Here is a 21,440-nt window from a genome sequence, read left to right as displayed (position 1 = left end):
TCACATTTAGTCCATAGAGTATAATGTTTAGTAATGTAACTAATAATTACATGCGAAAACAATATTCTTCCTGGTAAAGTTTTGAATTTAAGTACTTATCATTTCTTGAATTCTTAAAGTTCTACAGAAGTAGAAACATCATTTGTACTGCCTGAAGAAACCTTGTAATTAATAATTAAATTTTCGTCTAGGATTCGCCAGAATACTTAGTATTTTACCTAAACAAAACAGGTGTTTACCAGAGTTTCCATTTACTTGAAAATTATCGCAATATCTTCAATGCGTGGGTTTGTATAGGAGTAAACGTAAAATCATCAATTAAGATACATTAATAGTAATTAAAGAAATTGAAACAGCTTCCAATATGATTCAATACTTTTCCATCAAGTTGTTTTTGTCAACGCCTGTTAATCAAGGACCTTACTTTGTGGTGTACTTTTCATGCTAATTAAACAGACACAGGCATGCATATACCAGAAAAGATCAAAACAGATTAATTTTACTAGTGTAATTTTTAATTCTCAACTATTTAGAAAGGGAGGAACACAGGTTGTGTACAAATAAGGGTAATGATACTAATGAAAATGAAGGAACGTTTCTCCTTTTTGTAAAATTTAAATCTCCGTGTATGCGTAGCTTTTATTTCACAACAATTAAATATTTCCGGCAGTAATGCAAATTGTGGTACGTTTCATCTTGTCAGAGTGAGGAAAGCTGCGTAGATCAAACACTATCAAGATCAAACACACAGTTTCTGTCCGATATTTTTAAACAGAAACTTTAAAAAAAAAGCAAGGACAAAAGTCCAGCAAGAAAAACTACCTTCAAAGAACGCGGCCGCACATAGACAAAACTGTCATGGATTTCCTTGCTATAGTGATTCTACTTTCATGTGCAGTTTTGTATCAAAGCGATGAAGCCCTGTGGAGATCTAAGTATAAATTGTTTGATTTAAATGTCTTTATTCCATGGTTCTGGTAATATGAATAATGTAAGGTCTTCATTAGCTTTCAAATGCGTCTGCAAGCGCGTTCTGCAAGAAAGTTTAAAATAGTATTAGTGTCCTTTCTAAAACTATCAGTAATTTTGTGCGTGACACATCTCCATTCTGAATAATGACGTTTCATGACCGAAATGTTCATAGTGGTTGATGTTATCTCGTATTTCTTAGATATTTCTCCAACTGTGTCATTCATAATTGCAGCAATGACCTCTAAATCGTTGTCTGATATTCCAAAACGTGCGCGATAGGTTTTTACACTGTAACGTAACATTGTTTCGACCATCGAATCTGGAATGAAGCCAGCTACATGTCCGATTGTGGTCATGCGCCACCTCAGGGTGTTGAGAGTTTGCTCTAACATTGGGATTGTAAGTGATCTCAAAGAATGTACAAATATATCAAACCGTAGCTCTTGAAACCCACTTATAAAGCGGCACAACAGTTTGCTGAAGACAAGATTTCTGTTGTTTATTTCCAAGTTATTAATCGGATAAATATCTCTAAAGCTTCGTCCCAACTGAGTTTTGCAGTCCTCACGAATTTCTTCAAAAGTTTAAATACATATCTAAAATGGGAATATCCTTCCCGGCTCTCAATTTTGAAACAAAAACCCGATTATCATTCAAAATCACCAATTTGAGGAATACACTGCAAATTGCCTCGGGCAAGGTATAAACTCCGCTTCTTTAAAAAGTTTCACAATGTTGTCGCAATACCCCTAATTACAAAACCAGTGCAAGGTCAAGATTATCAAGATAAGGGAGATTAACAAAAGTCGATACTCGCGTTAAGATGGTATAAAGGGAAACAACCTAATTTAACCGATCTGGCTTAATAATCAAGGGACAATACTCTTCAAAACACGGTCTCATTTCTGGACATGATATCAAATTGTCATTTTCCGGATGTGGATATGGTCGCCTCCTGTAAGTGCATTCTGTAGGACCAACTGGTGCATAGTAACGATGATTCTCGTTCAAATCACCTCGTACAGCATTGACGAACGATGATTTCCCAACCCCGGTGCGACCGATAACACCTATATCTATTTTCTTCTGTTTCCATTCTGTAACTATCTCTTTGAAAATGTAGGACACACCTATTAAACCCCTATGACGGAAAGCAGTTTCTATTTTGTGTGCATCGTTTTCCATCTCCGCTTGTTATAGTGAAAAAAAAGAGGTTGAATGAAATATTTCGGACATGAACCTAATCCATTTTATCCCTGAGACAACATATCATCAAAGTCCGATAGTCCACGGCTGGTTTTCCCATCCCTAAAATGGTTAGGTCATGTACATTCACAGTCTAAATAAGCTTCCTTTGGCATGTGCGTCAAAACCAAGCAAAAATTACAAATCCGTAATTGATTTCTTAAACCTACATTTATTTTCTTCTCTCAGCTTCGTTCCATACTTGACCGAGACTTACAATGTCATTCACGGTTTCCTTTGAAGATTTGAAGAATGTTGACAGATTTTATGTTTAACTGTTTACATAAAACGTTTAACAAAGAGTAAATGAATTAAAGTTGTAGTCTTATCATATTATAATAAACATCGTTTTCCATCTCGCGTTGTTATAGTTAAAACATGATATGACAGCCAAGACGTTTACCAGTTGTCAATTAGACAACACAACAGTTGTAATGTATAAAATTATATTGTGATACTTAGAGCAATGGTTCAGGCATTAATATTTTCGATCAAACTGTTTTCTTTCAACGGACCCAAGTGATAATTAATTTAATGTGTGTGGTGTAACAGTTACTAAGGTTCACTCTACTAAATATCAGCAACAACAACAACTACTGTTCTGTATGATAACTACTATTTAATATTGTACGAAGTTCTGAGTTAATAATACATGAATCACAATTCTCTAACATAATTTTCTAACATATTTACAGTTATTAAAAGAACTTCTATTCTTCGACATAATTACTTCAACGTTATTTGCCTCGGTCCTTATCTAACTAAGTCATTTTTGCGCGTATCGAACGTACGCATCTAACCTAACTGAGTACCAGAATGATACTGAAGTTTTGTCTCAAAACTTCTGCTTATGAAAGAAATGATTCGTGACTTGAGTCATGCGGCGTGATCAAACAACCGGGTGTAGAGACTTACCCTAAGCCTTCTTTACACAAGGGAAACAATCCGTTTGTATAGTGAAATTGTTGAGTGAACACCGTTTCTTAATCCTAATCCTGCCCATGTTATATCAGTGCAAAGGAAAAGTAACCTATCTATAATAATTACCATGTATCATTACACAATTATGCATCTAACAGTCTCGAAATTTATTTCTTCGATTTTCTCATATTTCTAGATATTTTTCCCATACTTTGACGCATATGTATGGGTAGTTGAGATTGTTCTCTTTCCAGCAGTAGCCTTTTCAATATATTTCACCCTGTGAAATTCTGTGGGTTTTGACTTTTCTCAAAAAATCGTCTGTTTGTTGACAATTTTCACCACAAAAATTGTCCTACTTTCCCCAGGACAATCAATTATTTGATCTTTACATAGTTTTGTATTCAGGTTGCTAATCCATGTGGCAAGTATGCATGCTTTCTTCATGATTAGAGGTAAAAAGTGGGTAGTTTGCACGAGGTTCTAGGTCAATAGTCACCTAAGCCTATCATAAAGTCTTTGCGGAGTTGTCTCCATTTTTTCCAAATATTCCATCCGGGATCATTTTTTTCAGCTCAAATAACTCTTTTTCGGGAAATGATATTTTAATAATTTTTTCAGTCCTTGTATTTTGATGCAGTTAACTTCACATACATCTAATATAGATACCTCCTACTTGAAGTTTGTATTTTTAGTTACAATGCCTACCGGGTGTTTATAATTACCCTGTCATTTATCCAGTTAGTCAGTTGTCAAAACAATTAGTAATTTTGAAACATGCATTGCTGGACAATGCATTATAATGTAACCTGTCATTTAATGCACATGACTAATTTCTAGACCGTAAAGCTAAGTGTGAAAAGGAATGCGAAATATATTCTTAAAGTACATAACTTATTATTGACCCAAAAGCTATCTGAAAAGAATGCCTAAGAAGTATTTGGTATAATGGATTCTTTAAACCATTATATCACATGTATACATATTCCTTAGTTAGCTCCGCGCTTAACTTGTCCAGGAACTACAATAAGTCTTTTACTTTCAGCATAAAATATGAATAATTAAACGTGTATTCCTATCATATTATATTGTTCAGCTTACGTGTTCGGCCGTGTTGGTTTCACAAAATGTCCATTTATAAAATATGTATACTATCTAATCAGTATAATTGTTACACATGACTATCTCAAATTTCATATGACACAGTTAAATCATACAAATTGTTTATAAATAGTTATCTATAGACAGTAACATTTTTGTGATGAAATGACACGTTTCATTATGACTCTATCTTGTCTGAACCAATATTTTATATAATAGCCTTATCCCTCATTGTATATAAGATAGATAAAGTACCGAATTGTAGCTTGGCAAAAGCCATACTTAAAATAATCACTCGCTATAGTTTTACATAGAAACATGCTTGAACGTGAAGTAACTTGTTGTCATAAAAAACCGAAATACAAATGTGACGACATATATATCCTATTGAAAAGCATCATTCAGTTTGATTATCAGGAAAGTTTTAACACTACATACTAAACAAGGGCTGCAATGTAATTATGTAAGTAGTTGGTGTGCCATCAGATAGAGGATTTAACTGTTCTTAAGAAATGTTGAGGGAAAACTTCTCAATATTCGAGGACAAAGATCCAACAGGAATAGCCATATATAATAGTCTACCCGAAACATAACCCTATAACAGTGTATGTATAAATGTTTAAATGATAGACATGTTCCACGAGTTAAATGACTTGTTGGTTACCGGGTACGGAAAAGGTTGTTAATCGAGTCCGGTCACTAACAAGCCATGTAACGATTTTGTCTTGCTGACTACCCTTTATTTCCGTATTTTCTAAAATTGGGCTATACGTTTGAATTGGTTCAAAACAAAATCTAGTTCACTTCATGACATGACGATTATCTTTCTTAAGACTCTAGATGACATATGAATTGTAGAAATTTAAGATGGTTTTTTTTTTTTTTGTTTTCTATAATTGAGCTTTTTTGCAGGAAATTCGCCACTTTGAAAAATGTTTCTTTGAATATTTCTTTGTCAAAATTCTCCAGTTTTTAAATGTTTTTTTCCTAAATATATCTCTTAGATGCACGATGACCTCAACTTTTTTCTTCAGATTAAGTATTTTTTATGTCATTAAAGTAGCAAAATGTTTTTAAAATGTTAATACCAGATTTTTCTATATATTTAAATACATTTTTTCCTTTATCCATTGAAAGACGTGGGTGGTGTATTTATGTTTACAATTTATAAATGAAGAGGTTTGTGAGTGGCATCTAAACTTATATTATGCTGATATCATCTTGTGCTTATAGTAACTGATAAGACCTGAAATCCCTAAACCTTTAAGTGGGATATTATAAGTTTTATAAAGTACCCCCATTTTTCAATCTCACTTAATGTCTTAAATGCTTAAAGAGTGGGTGAAAACTATCTATAAAATAAAATCGAGTGGTGTGATCTGTGCCTTTTCTGCTCCTAAATATCTTAGAAAATAATGTTCTAAAGGCCCACAGAGTATGAACAATCTTAATTAACAGATCTCTTCTAACGAATCTTTCACATAGCCAGCTTTGACTAATTCGCTCGCCACCTTACATGGCATTTAAGCAGCGTGTCTGTGTTAACACAAGTGACAGCTTAGGTAGCACACTAGATCCAAGAGAATTAAGGCAGTAATAGTTTGCGTGTTGTTTTAACGTTCCAAGAGGAAGGTCTCATGTCACCTCACATATCAACTGTGTCATAAATTCCAGAAATGTATGATACTAGTACATATATTGGGTTTTTGCCATGCAATGACCATATCTCGAATCTAGCAAAATAGTAGCATTAATTATGCTTGACTGAGCTTATGTGTAACAGCTTAAGCATAGGCTAAACAATCGAGTTACTCTAAAACCTTGCAATCTCAATACAAAGACACCAACCAGCAAAGAAATGCTTTTTGGAACGTCTTATTTCTAAATGGCTAGTTCAGGTTGTTGGCTTCTGTAGTAGTTATCCGATTATAGTCTGTGATTAACTTCGCCATATGCAAAACAAGGTCCTAATGTGAACTGCAGGAAAGTTTGTAACTTTTCTTTCCCCCAAACTGTTGTAACGGTCGTTGGAAAGAACTTGTAGTTGGAACATTCGTGACATGACAGTAAAAGTTCGATTCTGAAAAGTTATATTTTCATTTATCAGCTCCAGCCATAGATGAATCTAGCAAACAAAATGTAAACAAATGTATATTTGCAAGAATTGTCCAAAATTGCTTAATGTCCACAAACTTTACATAAATGTTATACAGAAAGCTGACTTAGTACTAAAACACAACATATTTTTCTTATTCTCAGTAAAGCAAAACACGTCTTAGTTATATCGAAAAAAAAAACGTATCTCATATTCCGCATGATCGTAAGCATTTAGGTCGCATGCGCAAGTCGAATATGGTGTTGCACATGGGTGTTTTCGCGGTCCGACGTTTTCAGAATAATTCCACTCAAATTCCGGTGTGATATAAACATTATAAATCACATACATGTATAATTATGCTACACGTTTAGAACAATTACGAATCGTTACAATCATCATGTCAACATTTTACCGTTTATCTAACAATTCGATGTGACATTTATACATGTCGATATAGTTTTCTATGAAACTATTTAAGTCTTTGACAATTCATTTGTGAAAACAATTTTGAAAATCATACTTAAAAAAAAACCCTGCTGGGCAATAAATATCGACTTTTTGAAGCCCATGGTTATGACTAATAATGTCAAAGGCGTATTATTTGCATGTCGGAGAAATGGAATGTTTTTGAAACATCTTTTCCTTAAGATGTTTGACTCTACTCCCAGTTTGTTCTATGAGAAGATCAAATACTATGTATGCATCCTTTTCCATGATTTCAAGAATTGATCGAAGTAATATTATGGTAGTTGCAAAAGATAAAACTGCTCCGACTGACATTCCTACTATAGGAAGTGCTATATTAATGGTCATATCTACTATCTCACAAGAAATCAGGACAGATGATGCCGATAACCCTTTAGCGGTCAATGGTAAACTTAGTGATTTTAGTGAGTATTTTTGTGCTAACTCATCAACAGGCATGTTCATCAGTTCGGCAAGACATTCTAGATCGCTATCCGACAGCCCGAGCTGTTTACGATATAAACGCGTCTCGTTTGCTATCAGCAATGAGTCGGCAATCAGGGTTGTTCCTGGAATAGGAAGTGCGCCAGAAAGACTAGAAAGTGCACCCATTCCATATATTCTTCTTCTCAGCCATTTGAACTTCTTTTTAAGTATCGTAGGAGTTAGAAACCCTAACGAATGTAGCAATGCTTCTCCTTTTAACCCTTGGATACCTTCTACCAAACGATCTATTAATTTACCGAAGTCGAGGTTTTCTTGCTCCAAGTTCAAATTATTGATTAAGTAAATGTCCTTGAACTCATCTCCCAAATTCTTTTTGCAATCCAAGCGAATATCGCTGATAAGCTTTAGTGGATTTGATATTTTGTTTGCTTTCTTCTTCAGTATTCTGTCGCTGTGGATCTGGTTATCAATCTTGGATCGCACGAAAAGGAATATCTTTCCCAGTTTTTTCAATTCAGTAGCCAACCAGTTTTCGTCCTCGGTAAACCTGTCGCTTGTCATTATTATTAACACATCAAAGGAGCGAATGCTTATCTCTTTATCCTCAAGATACGTTTTCTTAGGAAATCTTTCTGTTCCCACCCCAGGAAGATCCCAAAATATCAGACGCTTATTTGCCGGATGTGAAAACGGTTCACTCTTGAACGTGCATTCGGTGTGGCCTTCTTTTGCATAATAAGGCTGTGATTCATCTATGTCACCCCTGATAGCGTTGATAAAGCAAGACTTTCCGACGCCTGTTCGACCAGTGACGGCAATATTAATTTCTTCCTCTTCCCAGTTATCCAATTTTGTTTTTATCATTTTAGCCACGCCTAAGAAGCCGCCGTTGTTCTTAAATGCTTCTTTTATATCATGGTCAATAGGTTTGTTTTCTTGTAAAAATTCGTCTTCAACCTTTGTCATGTTTTTACTTGTTGTCACCAATACTGAAATAGATAAGAACATTAATATTATCGATCATACAACTGTTTAGTATATTTGTATACGAGTTTTTTTTTAATCGATGAAGCTATTGTTTGTATACATTCCGGCAAAAGCGAATGCAATTGTAACATCACACTTCCAGTCAAAGAAGTGAAAAAAATAACTAACGTTACTGATCAATTAACGGTATTTGATTTTAATATAATCATATGCGATTGTATATGATTTATACGCACAGGCATACTAATCGGGATTTATTTGTGTGTCATGTTTTGAAAAACGTTGCTCTCTGTTAAAAACCACAACTTTTGTTGCCCATCTGAAGTCCTGACACTTTAACATGTGATTCTATGACTGCTTTTCAATTTTACAGATGACATAAATGGTGACCATTATCGGTACATCTGCGATAAATTATTCATATACTCCCGTAATATTTTTAATATTTTTATCTTTGCACACTACGACCATTTTCTAAGAGGGCTAACAAAACAATGACAAGGTAAATGTTTCAACAATAATATAAAACAAAGGTATATATCAGCCTTTTTTATAGAAAATCATATGTATCGAATGTTACTATGCCATTGAGGCATTATTTCTGAACGGGTGGGTACCTTGATAGAATCACCGACAGCGAGGTTTCGAACCCACTTCAATTATATAATGTTCCCTAAATTTAGGCTCCACAGCCATGATGTAACGTTACGAGATTTAGTGGTATTCAAATGAACAATTAAGCCTTATATGGAAGTCATCATCCGCAGTCAGTCTTTTAAAGTCATTTCCCTTATTTTCCTGTCTTGTAATAAAATTGCATCATGAAGCCAGTAAATGAATTTTCAATTACATTCCTTTGAATGTTTAAAGCGACCCAATAATTCGTAGTGTGGAATTGTGTTCAAGAGGCTAAACACATACAATCAATTTATGTTTATCCGTACCGTTTTGTACGTATGAAATTCTTATATTTAGTTCTTTATTGTCAATGCTATTTAACAAATTCATGATATTTACATTAAATTTATACCTGTAGTTACGTATCTAATAAACAGGTTATTTATCTTTGCATCGGGAAATAGGCATTCATTCTTTAGCGGAAGAATATTGCACTCCTAAAGTCGCGCAAAATTTCCCGATACAAAGCTAATAACCAACCATATGCATACTACTGCTAAGTTTAAGGGGACTGCGTTCTAAGAACTTGGCTATTCATTTTGGGTGTTTGTCTCTGATGTTTTATGTCTATCAGTGATTACTTTGATTTCATTATTTTAAGAGTTATAATGCCAGTTTGCTTACAAGTACATAGTGTTTTTTAACTGAATTAAAACACGGTTGTTTGCAAATTGTGATGACCTTCCGTCGACCTCGATGACTTTAGTTTGTTATTAAACCTTTTGCAGGTATAACAAGTCAAATATTTACTCGAAAATATTTTCTACACTCTCATGCTGTATGATCAAACATATATCTCTCGGACATAACTTCTATTTTTACGTATAAACGCCTAAATTTTACAATATGCTTGGGACCAATAAAATCATGCAAGCGTAACCATTTAAACAAAATTGTACAGACGTTACTAATGACTTTAATTATCATCAAGTTATTTCTTAATTTATCTTTAATTATCTAATGGAACAATATTTACATTAACGGTGTGTCTTTGGAGCAATTAAGTTTCAATTTATACTTTATGAAGGTGGCATAATTTTATGTTTGGTACGTTGGTATACGTCTAATGCAGAATTTAGTGATACAGTACGCCCTTCCGAAACGACAACTCTCTTGAGCGATCCCCTACTTTTAGTGGTAAACAAAATATTCAAATATTAGATGTAAAATCGAGCGGCAATGTGCATAATGTTTATGTGCATTACAAACTGTTAATCATTCACTTCGAGGGTAATTCTTTTCGTTTACGTACCCACCAGCCCCATGTTCATATCTTTCTAAAATATTCTACTGTGAAAAACATTGCAAATCATATGTAAGTGTTCTTAGCTTACTTTTTTTAAGTAAGACAGCAAGATCGACTACTCTACAATTATTTGTAGGTCGAACAATGGCACAAACTGTAACATATGACACTAAATATTCAAATAACATCTGATATTTCTCGGTCAATTTGGGATCGAAATTGGACAAATGTCCCAACGACAGTTAGTATGTTTTTTTCCAAATCTTAAACCCGGAATTCTAAATATGTTCACAATGTGACATGAAAATGTAGGCATCAAGACGAAAAACACTGGTAAATATATTCTGATAAAACTAACTTAAATATATGCTGTTAACAATAATCCCTGTTGAACAGGCTAGCTCCATTCAAATAGTATTGTACAAAAACACTGGAATCAAATGTTAGTTCTGTCACCTTGCAACCGGGTTTATATGGCCGAAGAATATATAGTTTAAGGGGTGATGACATTGGTGATTATCCAGCTAAAAATAATCTATTGATTCGAAGAAAAATTGATAAACTCCAGAATCACATACTGAAAATGATTTAAACAGTTGGATGAGTTAAATATTGATTAGAAATATCAACTCCGATAGAAGTAGCTCTATTTTGTTTTTGACAAAAACACAGAATTCGTCTTGAATCCATTGTCATAAATCTATTACTGTAGATCTTCAGATATCATCTCCTCTTAGATGGAAGGTTCGCCGTGTTTAAACATTGTGACCCAAAGAAAGTTACTGTTTGTGCACCGAACGCGGAATAATGTCTGTAAATTCAAACTAGTTAGTGGCATATTTGAATAGATGAATACATGTATAACTTATCAGTCTATGATGAAAGAGATAGATTTATTAGTTGAAACAAGTCAGTACTATAATGTATTTTTGTTTTGTTTTGTTTTTTGCTATGTTATTTGGCCCAAATCTGTTGTATCGGCCGAGTCCATTCAGATGAAAGAAAATGGAATACCAATTTCGGAAAAAAACATCCTCAATTGGTCTAATTTAAGCAAAATAATGTTGACTTCATCCTCGTATGACGTCGGCAAAGTCTGATTAAAATATTAACATAGACAGTAACAATACATTATTTCAACTCAAGTTAAAACTAAAGCATCAATTTAAGCTTAACTTTATTTATTCGTCCATGAGCGCTTTGCAGCTAAGTCAAATTTGTAATGTACGAAATCAGAAAATGAAAAGCAATGCAGACAGCTGACTGATGAAAAGCCCGTAATCTTGTCCTTTTATTAACTGAACTTTTTAAAATTTTATCGCTGAGGACAAAATTAACAGACAGATTTCTGGATTTATCTAGTTTACTTTTGATAACATTTATCTCACTACCCTACTTTTTAACTTTGTTGACATGTTTGAAGATTCACTCATTTTTGCTGGACCAGATGAAGTTAGAAAAAACCGTTTTACAATTGATACATCTTTGAGGAGATCCCCTTGACTCATAGGACACAACCATGCAATATAATATTAAAGTGGTACTAAAAGTAAAATAATGGGAAGTACCTTTTATGCATAAGTAAATAACTCAACACTCTACAGCAATTTGATATCAGAGGTATTATAGGTAGCTCAAAGTGTGGCGATTACACACTTGCAGACGACCTAACCTACTAGCTTGACATCACTAAAGTCATGTACAGCTACTGTTAGAAACAACGTATCACGCTGGAGATATCAAGATATCAGTTCAACCGCTCAAAGTCTAAGCTAATTGTATTTGGTGATTCGCGGTCATCCGAACTTTCATTAAACATCGGGACATCCATATAGAGTCGTGTTGTAAACATGTTGATAGATATTGAGCTTTATAAATCGCTCCGCGGCTCTAGTGATGTCTATACACGATGCAGAAAGGCCCAGTCATCCCTGTTCTCAATCCTGTATAAAGAACCATAATAGGGGGAAATAAATCCACTAGTCCTGGCGAGCCTAGCCAATATTCCTGCCGCTTGTATGGATAGGAACTCCACCCCCCCCCCCACGCCAACACCCTCCCCCCTCGCACAAAAATAACAGTCATTTCTTGGATGCTTATTGCGCGTAGCAGCCAAACTATCCAATCATTACCAACAAAAACACGTACTTTAAAGCTTTATTTCGTACAGAATTTTTTTTAGATTCCAAATAAATACCTGATCAAGCATTTTTTTTTATTCTCGGTTTAATCTTTCAGTTCAAATTGACAGGTTTAATAAATCAGTTGGAATTAATTCCAGACATATGCAGAACTTTAGTCAAATATGGTTTATTAAAGTAATTAAACGGCTGTATTGAATTTTCAATATTCCCGGCCAAATGGAAATCCATTGTCACAAACAGCATCAATTCATAATTGGAAAGAAAGAATGAAATCAGTTACCTTCTCCCTTCAGATTATAGCCTGTGGCGAATTGTACGAAAATATGAGTTTGTAAATTGTTTTGCTATATTCTATGAAGTTGTATTTTTTGAAACACCTAGACTCTTCATCCTAAATCCATGGGATCGTTATTTTGTAGAACATCTTGATTTCAAAATGACCACCTCAAATTATACTATTTTCAACTTTATTATCAATCAAATTTATCTAAAAAGTACGGTGTGCATTTTCTATGTTACATAATGCTGGAGCTGAACATTAAATTCTGTCTTGTGTCTTTCAGATGGGATTATTAATTAAAGGGAGACAAATCCCTGATTATATACACATTAAGTACAATTTGCTACTTTGTCTTTTTTTTGTTGGTTTTAACGTCGCACCGACACAATTATAGGTCATATAGCGACTTTCCAGCTTTGATGGTGGAGGAAGACCCCAGGTGCCCTTCCGTGCATTATTTCATCAAGAGCAGGCACCTGGGTAGAAACCACCGACCTTCCGTAAGCCAGCTGGATGGCTTCCTCACATGAAGAATTCAACGCCCCGAGTGAGGCTCGAACCCACATCGGTTAGGGGCAAGTGATTTGAAGCCAGAGACCTTAACCACTCGGCCACGGAGGCTCTTGCTACTTTGTCAATTTACTGATATAACATGAGCAAATATGTGCATTTGCTTCTTGGTATCATATACTATTTAAATTATTTTATTATCAGTGAAGTGACTGCATTAATAATATAAAATAAGTCAAGGTAAATTTTTTGTGCTATTATCAGTTTTATCATTCGTGTTTGACATAAAGAGAGACATGAAATTGCAAAATGCGAATATCCGCACATGTTTATCCATTGTTGAGCTAAATGAATCAACTGCGGTTGTGTTATTCATAATACATTATTCGAAAGATTTTACTTAAATAAAGTACACAGTGAAGTTATTTTAAGATACATAGCTGTTTTCAGTATCAGATTATTGTGCATTTTGCTTTTGGAAGTGTTATAATTTTATTTAATGACAGCAATCTCAGAACAATGCTTCACTGAGTGGTTAAAGGATCATTTTCCTTTCACTTCTATGTATTTGAAAGCTTTCAAGTGATGTAGAATTCTTTCAATGCAGGTGGCTTACTGAAGATTATTCTTTCAATACAATTGCTCATGACTTTAGTAATGCTTGGGGTCTACCTGGGGCCTTCCTGTACCATTCAAAGCAGGATCTTGCCATATTGCTAAATTATTGTCGTTACATGATCCCAACCCAACAAAATAGAACTTATGGCCCTGATCGAGAAGACATTCTGATATTGTACGTGGATGTTTAAAGTTTTTCATCACATGGACATAGTCCAGGAAAAAGGTCAACTTTATAGGTTTAATTGTCGAAGAAGACTTAAGGTGCCAATCATTGCATTATTTCAGGCATGAGTTGCCACATGGTAAAACTGCTGACATTCCGCAATCCGCCTGGATGGCTCAAATGACCACCCGAACAAGGCTCGAAACCACAGAGACTATGGTCAAGTGATCTGATACCAACAACCTTCACCACTTGGCAACGGAGGTACCTTGTAAAGTCTACAAAAAGACAAGTTACATTGTCAAAAAAACTGCCACTGAAAAATAGATTAAAAATGAAACATTTACATTTTTGGACTATGTACTGTAGTGAAATATTCTAGAAGGTTATTGTTAAAGACAGTTCCAAAATAAATTTCTATGAGAGGTGAATGATATTTCTTTTGTTACTTTTGTTTTATTGGTTTCAGGTCGGTGCTAAAAGTATTTAATTATTTACATACCGCCTTTTACATGTGGCTGCTTACTATTACTTGGTACAGAAGAGGTCAACGAAGTCATGGTACTTCAATTTTGTTCTTTAACGTTTTTTCTTTGTACGCATATTCAATTTTTGTATCTTCAGTTAGTCGACATGCCAGAAATTGTTATACCAAACTGGTATAAATAAAATAAGAGATGAAGTAGATTTTAAGATTATTTCACGTGCATATGTACTAAGGTGTAACAATGTTATTGCCACATCTGTGGTTGGCAAGCGGTTAAGCTGGCTCTGTTGAACATACGTTAATTTGTCAAGTTGTCATAGTTCAAGAAAATGTTATAAGAAAACTCACTCATCGGTGATTGTGATATTTAAGTTCCATTTTCCTGTTAGTACTTAGCAATTGTTTAAAGAGTATTGATAAAATGCGATTTGATTCGCATTACGAAAGAATTCTTAGGGTATTAAATGCTTCCTTGTGTGAAAAATGTAACATTTTGTAATTAAACTTCATTTATTTTTTCAGAGTTTGATTGATATCAGCCTATGCTCAATGGATTTCTAATTATGTCACGGTATAGGACTTGAATATTAAAACGGGGAGAAAATGTGTAGGCGGCCGGGTAGCTCAGTCGGTAGAGCATCAGAACGGTAACTGATAAATAATCGGAAATTATTTTGTTAATTCAAAATAAGACTGAGTATTGCCAAAGATTATACATATATGTATTTGCTAAAGACAAATACGTTTCTTCTATCTAGATATATTAAATTCCGTTTCGGCAAGATACCTAAACACAGGAACTAGAATAATTTTAAGTAACGAACTGATCATCATATAGTGAACTTCCGTGTTCTATACAATTTTTTTTGTTCTAAAAAGAAATCAAAATGTCAAATTGCCTACATATGTTCGAGTGAATGATTATTTGTCAAATAAAACCAATCATAACTGGATTGTATGCATTACACAAAAAGAAAGCGTTGAAATCGAATTCCTCGTGCATGCACGGACCAGTATAATCCGTGTTTACAAAATCATCGTGATTGATGGGAATCGTCCCACTATAAAAAATGCCAATATCACTTTGTTTCAACAATATAATTCCACAAGCCATGCAGATAGAGATACTGTGAATTTCCTCAGGACGAATAACACTACAGTACATTTATTAATGACTGGCCCGTCAAACGCCAAGATCTGAATCCCATCGAACAATTGTGGGATAATTTGGAGCAGCGTGGTAGACGTGGCAATATTCCACCGTCGAACATCAATGAACTAGCACAAGCCTTAATGCAAGAGTGGAACAACATTCACATGCCGAATCAACACACTCGTCGGTTCTATGCGCCAACGATGCCAGGCAGTCCTCTATGCTCAAAGTGACCACATTTAATCAACCATATCATCAGTTTTTCGTAAACGTAGAATGATAAAATTTTCCAAACAAATTTGCATTGAAATGTCATTGCAATACATAAAAAGTGTTTAATCCTTGTTTTCATATTTACATATATCTGCACTTAAACACAGAGGAAGTTACTTTTGTTCATTTTATATAGAGGAGTGTCTCTTCATACCGAATTTATCAAAAATGTTGAATAAAATAATACAATTCGAGACAGTCACTGTACATTTTATATTCAACGAGGTTAATAAATTCAATGCAGAAAGTCACAAGTATTATATTCCTTTAACTAGATGTTATTTTTTGTATGCTGGAACATCAAAATTTCTTCAGTCGTTACCTATCATAGACCAAATAAATTCGTCCGAAGTCCCCTATACTTAAATCAGCTTTATTGCACTCCCATGACGTCATTCATGTGATAAATAGCTTAATTAAACGCCAGTCTCAATTTTTTTAGAATATTGCAAACATTATATATGGTATAATTATATATTTTAGTTGTACGTTTAAAACTTTAAAACATACTTTTGATGATGGTTTAATTCTGTATTATAAAGTATAAGACAAATAGCAATATCTATATATGAAAAGGTTTTTATCTCTATCATTGATGGTATATGTAATAAGTTGTAAAAGCCGGGACAATTTGTTTATCTGTCGTTTAAGTAACACTTGCTCTATCTACTTGCTCATTTATGATAATGCACTTAATATTTTATATATTATCTATATCTGTATATGTACCTTTTAAACTTCATGTTGCATATGACTCTGTTTTGTAAATTATTTTGCATAAATCTTGAACTTTGTTTAATGCAACATATCACCCCCTTCTGTTAACTATGTATTCATTGATTATAATTGTATTGTTTCTTGTTTTATCATGTACATGAATAAAGTTTATTCAGTGTAGCAAACTACATCTTATATTCCGTGTTGTTGCTGTCATTTAAAAATATTTACGAAACAAAACAGCAAACCTTCGTTATTTTACCCATATCTTAGAAAAATTAAAGTACATTTTTTAACTTTCGCTTTAACTTTTTTGTTGATTTTCAGCAAATTCAAACTATGCACTCTTGATTATACAAAAACAAACGCAGACCTGAATAATACGTATATTATGTTTAAACTTTTTCTATTACAGCCAATGTTTCTATGATCTTTGCTTTGCAATGTTTAAAATTATATCGATTGAGAGTAGTTTAAATTACATGCAACATGATTCGTTCAAATATCATTATGAAAAATGAAAAAAGGATTTCAGTTCATTCAGGGTTGAAATTAAATAATTTATTATATGTTACAAGTACGTTATTTCCAAGAGTCTCGAAAACAATCTTCAGTTGTATCTATATTGTGTTCTGTGAGACAAAAGTTTGTTTCACAGTTCAACTGCTAGTATTTTCTATATTGAAGGTAAAATTAGGTAACATATAATAAGGACGGTAACAACTATCATATTGCGCTCGATATGACTATCATAATCATTGTATGTTATTTCTGATAAATTAAAATGCAGTAAACTTTCTGATTTACTTTTGATTTTTCCTATTTTCACGACAAAGCTTAACTGCCACATCTGTATGATGTCATTTTCTTTGTTTCTTTATTTTCCTGATTTTGATAAAATTAGCTGTTTTAAGACGGGATTACATAAATTTGTTCTAGTTTGACAATGTTCTTCAAATTTTATATCATTTATGTGTCAATCATGTATCTGAAACGATTTTAAAGACGTGCATCCTTCACAAAGATGTAAAAAATAAATCAAGTGAAGGAAAACAAATATAATTTTACCTTAATGCATTCAACCGAGTGAAAAAAATATGGACAAGATTCGGCAATTTTCATGCACATATTTACATAGACAATACAATTTCTGCTCAAGCAATACTCATATTTTGCTGCTACTGTTTGGGTTCAACAAAACCCTTACAGCTTATAGAGGTCTTCTCCTACAATAACATTTGTTGTAGGTACAGTGTTTATGATCTTCTTGTCTAAAAGAATTGTGAAGAAATACAGGTAAAGTGAATTCTTAAATAAAGAACTACAAAATAGAAAGTTGTCATAAAAAGATATTAAAGTGAAAAAAGCGCACATATGGTTAATGAGTATGTAAATTGAGAATGAGATAAGCCCAGAAGAAGAAACAGAAAGAATAAAAGGATAAATTAAATATTTTAATTCGGATAGTAAATTAAAGACAGCAAGCATGTCATATCAAATAGACAAATGCTCATGAAAATCTTCTGCTGTCCCTTGTGTATTTTTGAACTTCTTGAAATGTTTGCATGTTAATATCATCGCTGAGATTCTGGTTTCAATTTAGTAAGGTATGAAGTGTAATGGTGAATAAATGGAAGTAGTTTCTAGAAGACGGACTCTGATATCTCTATAACGGTGATATTCAAAGAAGAAATGATAATTACTCTCTGTAAGACCACATTGACAAAGATGTAGTTGAATTTCTATTTCTAAACAAATGTTGGTTTATGGAGCTGCATACAGTACGGAGTCGAGCACGCGTGATATATATGCCATTTTCTGTCGCCTACGTAGAAATATTTAGGACATCTCTGGACATTACGTTTTAGTTGCGTTTTGAAGGCGGCAAAGGACGGTGAGTTTTGTAGCTCTCTTGAAAGTTCGTCCCGATCTCTCGGAGCAGAAGGCAGAAAAAAAAACGTTATAGCAAAGGCATTACGTAAGTTATACCGAGAAGTTTCACCAACAGATGGTGGGACTAAGGACGAAAGATAATCAGGAGTTAGGCCGTTCCTAATTTTGTAGAGCAGATATTGGCTGAAAGTTTTGTCTTCGACTCCCCAAGGTTTCCTAAGGAACTTCTCTATGGAATTCATTCAGAGACATATGCTAAATTGCCCTAGAAACGATGCGAGAAGCTTTATTCTAAATTGTTTCGAGTTCGAGTTTCTCATATTGCGCAAATGTGATGTAAACCACATCAGCATATTCAGTAACATATCTGATGAAAGAAAAGTAAATCATTTATAATGATCTTCTAGTTAGTTGAAACTTAAGTTCACAGGCACGCTCTTAAATGGAGTTGATATGAGATTACCAACAACAGTCATCAGAAAAGTAGACGCCAATATGTTTGTGTACGGCTTCTCTGGAAATTGGTTTACTTTGGATAACAAGTAGTCGAAGTAAAGGTGTGGACAAATTACGAGAGATGGTAATAGCTTCTGATTTGGAAGAATTAAAGGTAACTAAACATGGAAATAGCATTATCAACAATTATATGCAAGCTGGTATCGTCAACACGGAAGGTAGGTACGAACTCAAGTCATCAACGATGTCGTTGATAAACACTTAAAATAAAAGAGGACGAGAATAGATCCTTGGAGAACTCCTGTATTTACTGTAGAAACAGACTTGCGTTTGTTAGAGAGACAGTAAGAAAACCATTCCAATAGACGTCCAACCATTCCATAATCTTTAACCTTTGCGTCACGCTTGTCAAAGGCTTTATATATAGCAAGAAATACAGCCAGTAAGTACTTCAAGTCCATCGTCAAGATCCTTATAGAAGGTATTGTACATTTGTGTTAGCTGATCCACTGTAGGATGACATTGTTTTCTTATTCATTTTATTCCGATTTTAGATCAATAAATCCCATATGTAAATAAAGCGCAAGAATCTAACGTGTATAAACGAAAATGATTTATTAACGTTTCAAATATGTACTAAATAAATGAGTTCCAATTAGGCGTTTATTCTTTTTTTATTTTACTTTTTTGTAAAATACATTGTAGTACATGGAGATACATAACAAAATGGTCATTACATTAATGATCTTGGATGTTATATTCGGCTCTTAAAGCTTTTAGCAGACTAGGACATACTCGACGCTTGTGTGTGCTGGGTGAACTAGATCTGGCAAAATGCACTCGATCCGATACATCCCAGTTCAAGCAACTGTTATAATAATTGTATTATATCACACAGAAAGAAGGTCGCTTTATCGGATCATTGTGCTTTCTAATCTATTTATCCGCCCTCCGCTGCTGACACGTTAGTGTAGCTAAATACGATTTCATTTTAAACATATTTTCTTTTCCTCAAGATACAGTGACTTTTTGACGTCCATATTGTCCATCTTAAATACTAGATAAAAAGGAGCATGTTTTAAGTTTGTCAAGTGAAGAATTAAACAATGTTCAGCATAAATCTGATTCGGAAATTTTGTAAATCTTTCACAGATTAAAATTTACTTGTTATATGAAATTCATTAAAATCTCTTTTCGGAAACAGAAAATGCAATTAGTTTTCTCAGCGGCCGATAGGACGGACATTTCAATCACTCTGAAAATAGCAGATAACTGTATCCAGCAACATTTAAACGTGTAACATTATCAAAATTAACTCACACTGTTTCGTGTCCTCAGTTAGCACTTCCATTGCTTCATCAGATGACCTTTCCGAATCAGGTTTCTTCCTCTCGTCCTCCATGTTTGAATAATATCTTGGTGTAATGAACGCTAGGTCTTCAGATCAAAATCTAGTCTGGTTTTATGACTTTATCTTCTATATGATATCAATATTTATTATTAGCACACATTTTGATAAAAAAAATGATACGACTACCGTTTGAATTTGTTTAAGTGCATTTATCCAGCATACCCTGTTATAATTTGTGAATGTTTGTGAAGCTATTACAAGATTTATCATTAATATTAACGGTATTTAAATGTTCATTTATACTCTTTTCATTATGATGCACACTTCTGGTGAACGTCGACAATTTCTCCATGTCAAAAATAAAGTAAGTATGAGCAGTTGGATATTAATGGTTATATTATATAAGATAGAGCTGTGATGGTAATAAATCTGGTATACAATAAATTTAGTTTAACATAGAACAGACTCAATCAAACCGAGTCTGCTATTATTCTCCTTGGCTGCATTCTTTACTTCCAAATGATCTTTTTACATTGGTATAAACATAGTATAATAATAAACAAACAGATGTATTTATAGTATAAATTTGGTATAATATAAATGATTAAATACAATAATATAATAAGTGAGATAATGTTCGAGAGAAACACGTATACCGTATTTTAGAAATACACTGAACAAAATCGCTTATTACCCCGATTGTAAACGACAATTTCGTGCATTTCCAAGTAAGGAAATGAAAAATTAGAAATAACCGACCCAACATAATATAAGCAATATCGATAAAATTACAATTAACTATGGTGGCTGATTTCTGTCAGTGTGGGTTCTTTCGTTCTGGCGCCCCCGTGTTCGTAAACAAATCTGAATGAAAGAAGTATGGATTCTGAGGGTAAATTTATGTTTAGAATCTAAATATTGAATGTTCACATTATACAGCGTGATCTGCCATTTAGCATCGATATTATAATGAGCCCTGTGTTATACTCCAGTAATTGTACACACACATTTTTGACCGAATTACTGCTATATAACCTATAAGGGGAACTATTTTATTTAATTTTCGGCATTGTTTGCATTTATTTCTCAGAAAACCTTCAGTGAAGACAACCTGCGCAATTCCATTTACAAGTCATGAGTTAAAGTTGAGAAATTCGCGTTTTTCTACGGCCATCCCATGTCCGTTTTTTGGCCAAAAATGTCACCTTATGTGCAAGTTTTCGCATTTTCGA

The 21,440-nt window shown here is 33.7% G+C and overlaps 1 protein-coding gene across 1 annotated transcript; it reads right to left on the bottom strand.

The window, feature by feature from the left end:
* Positions 1-2,850: 2,850 nt before the first annotated feature.
* LOC128550175 (interferon-inducible GTPase 1-like) lies at positions 2,851-20,289 on the bottom strand. Its single transcript, XM_053528634.1, has 2 exons — positions 20,178-20,289; positions 2,851-8,238 (listed from the first exon to the last, which is right to left on the bottom strand). Exons 1-2 carry the CDS (start codon positions 20,257-20,259, stop codon positions 6,935-6,937), a joined length of 1,386 nt encoding a protein of 461 aa, XP_053384609.1. The 5' UTR covers positions 20,260-20,289; the 3' UTR covers positions 2,851-6,934.
* Positions 20,290-21,440: the final 1,151 nt, after the last annotated feature.

This window comes from Mercenaria mercenaria, chromosome 17 (genome assembly GCF_021730395.1).
Source record: "Mercenaria mercenaria strain notata chromosome 17, MADL_Memer_1, whole genome shotgun sequence".
Lineage (NCBI taxonomy): Eukaryota > Metazoa > Mollusca > Bivalvia > Venerida > Veneridae > Mercenaria > Mercenaria mercenaria.
Note: the sequence above shows the minus strand (reverse complement) of the source record. Positions and strands in the feature narration are given on the sequence as shown.

What these genes read in the sequence shown, in the direction of transcription:
- LOC128550175 (XM_053528634.1), bottom strand. Translation starts at nt 20,259, where the DNA reads ATGGAGGACGAGAGGAAGAAACCTGATTCGGAAAGGTCATCTGATGAA. An exon ending in AACTGAGGACACGAAACAGT is followed by an intron (nt 8,239 to 20,177) that starts GTGAGTTAATTT and finishes TATCTATTTCAG; the next exon opens with TATTGGTGACAACAAGTAAA.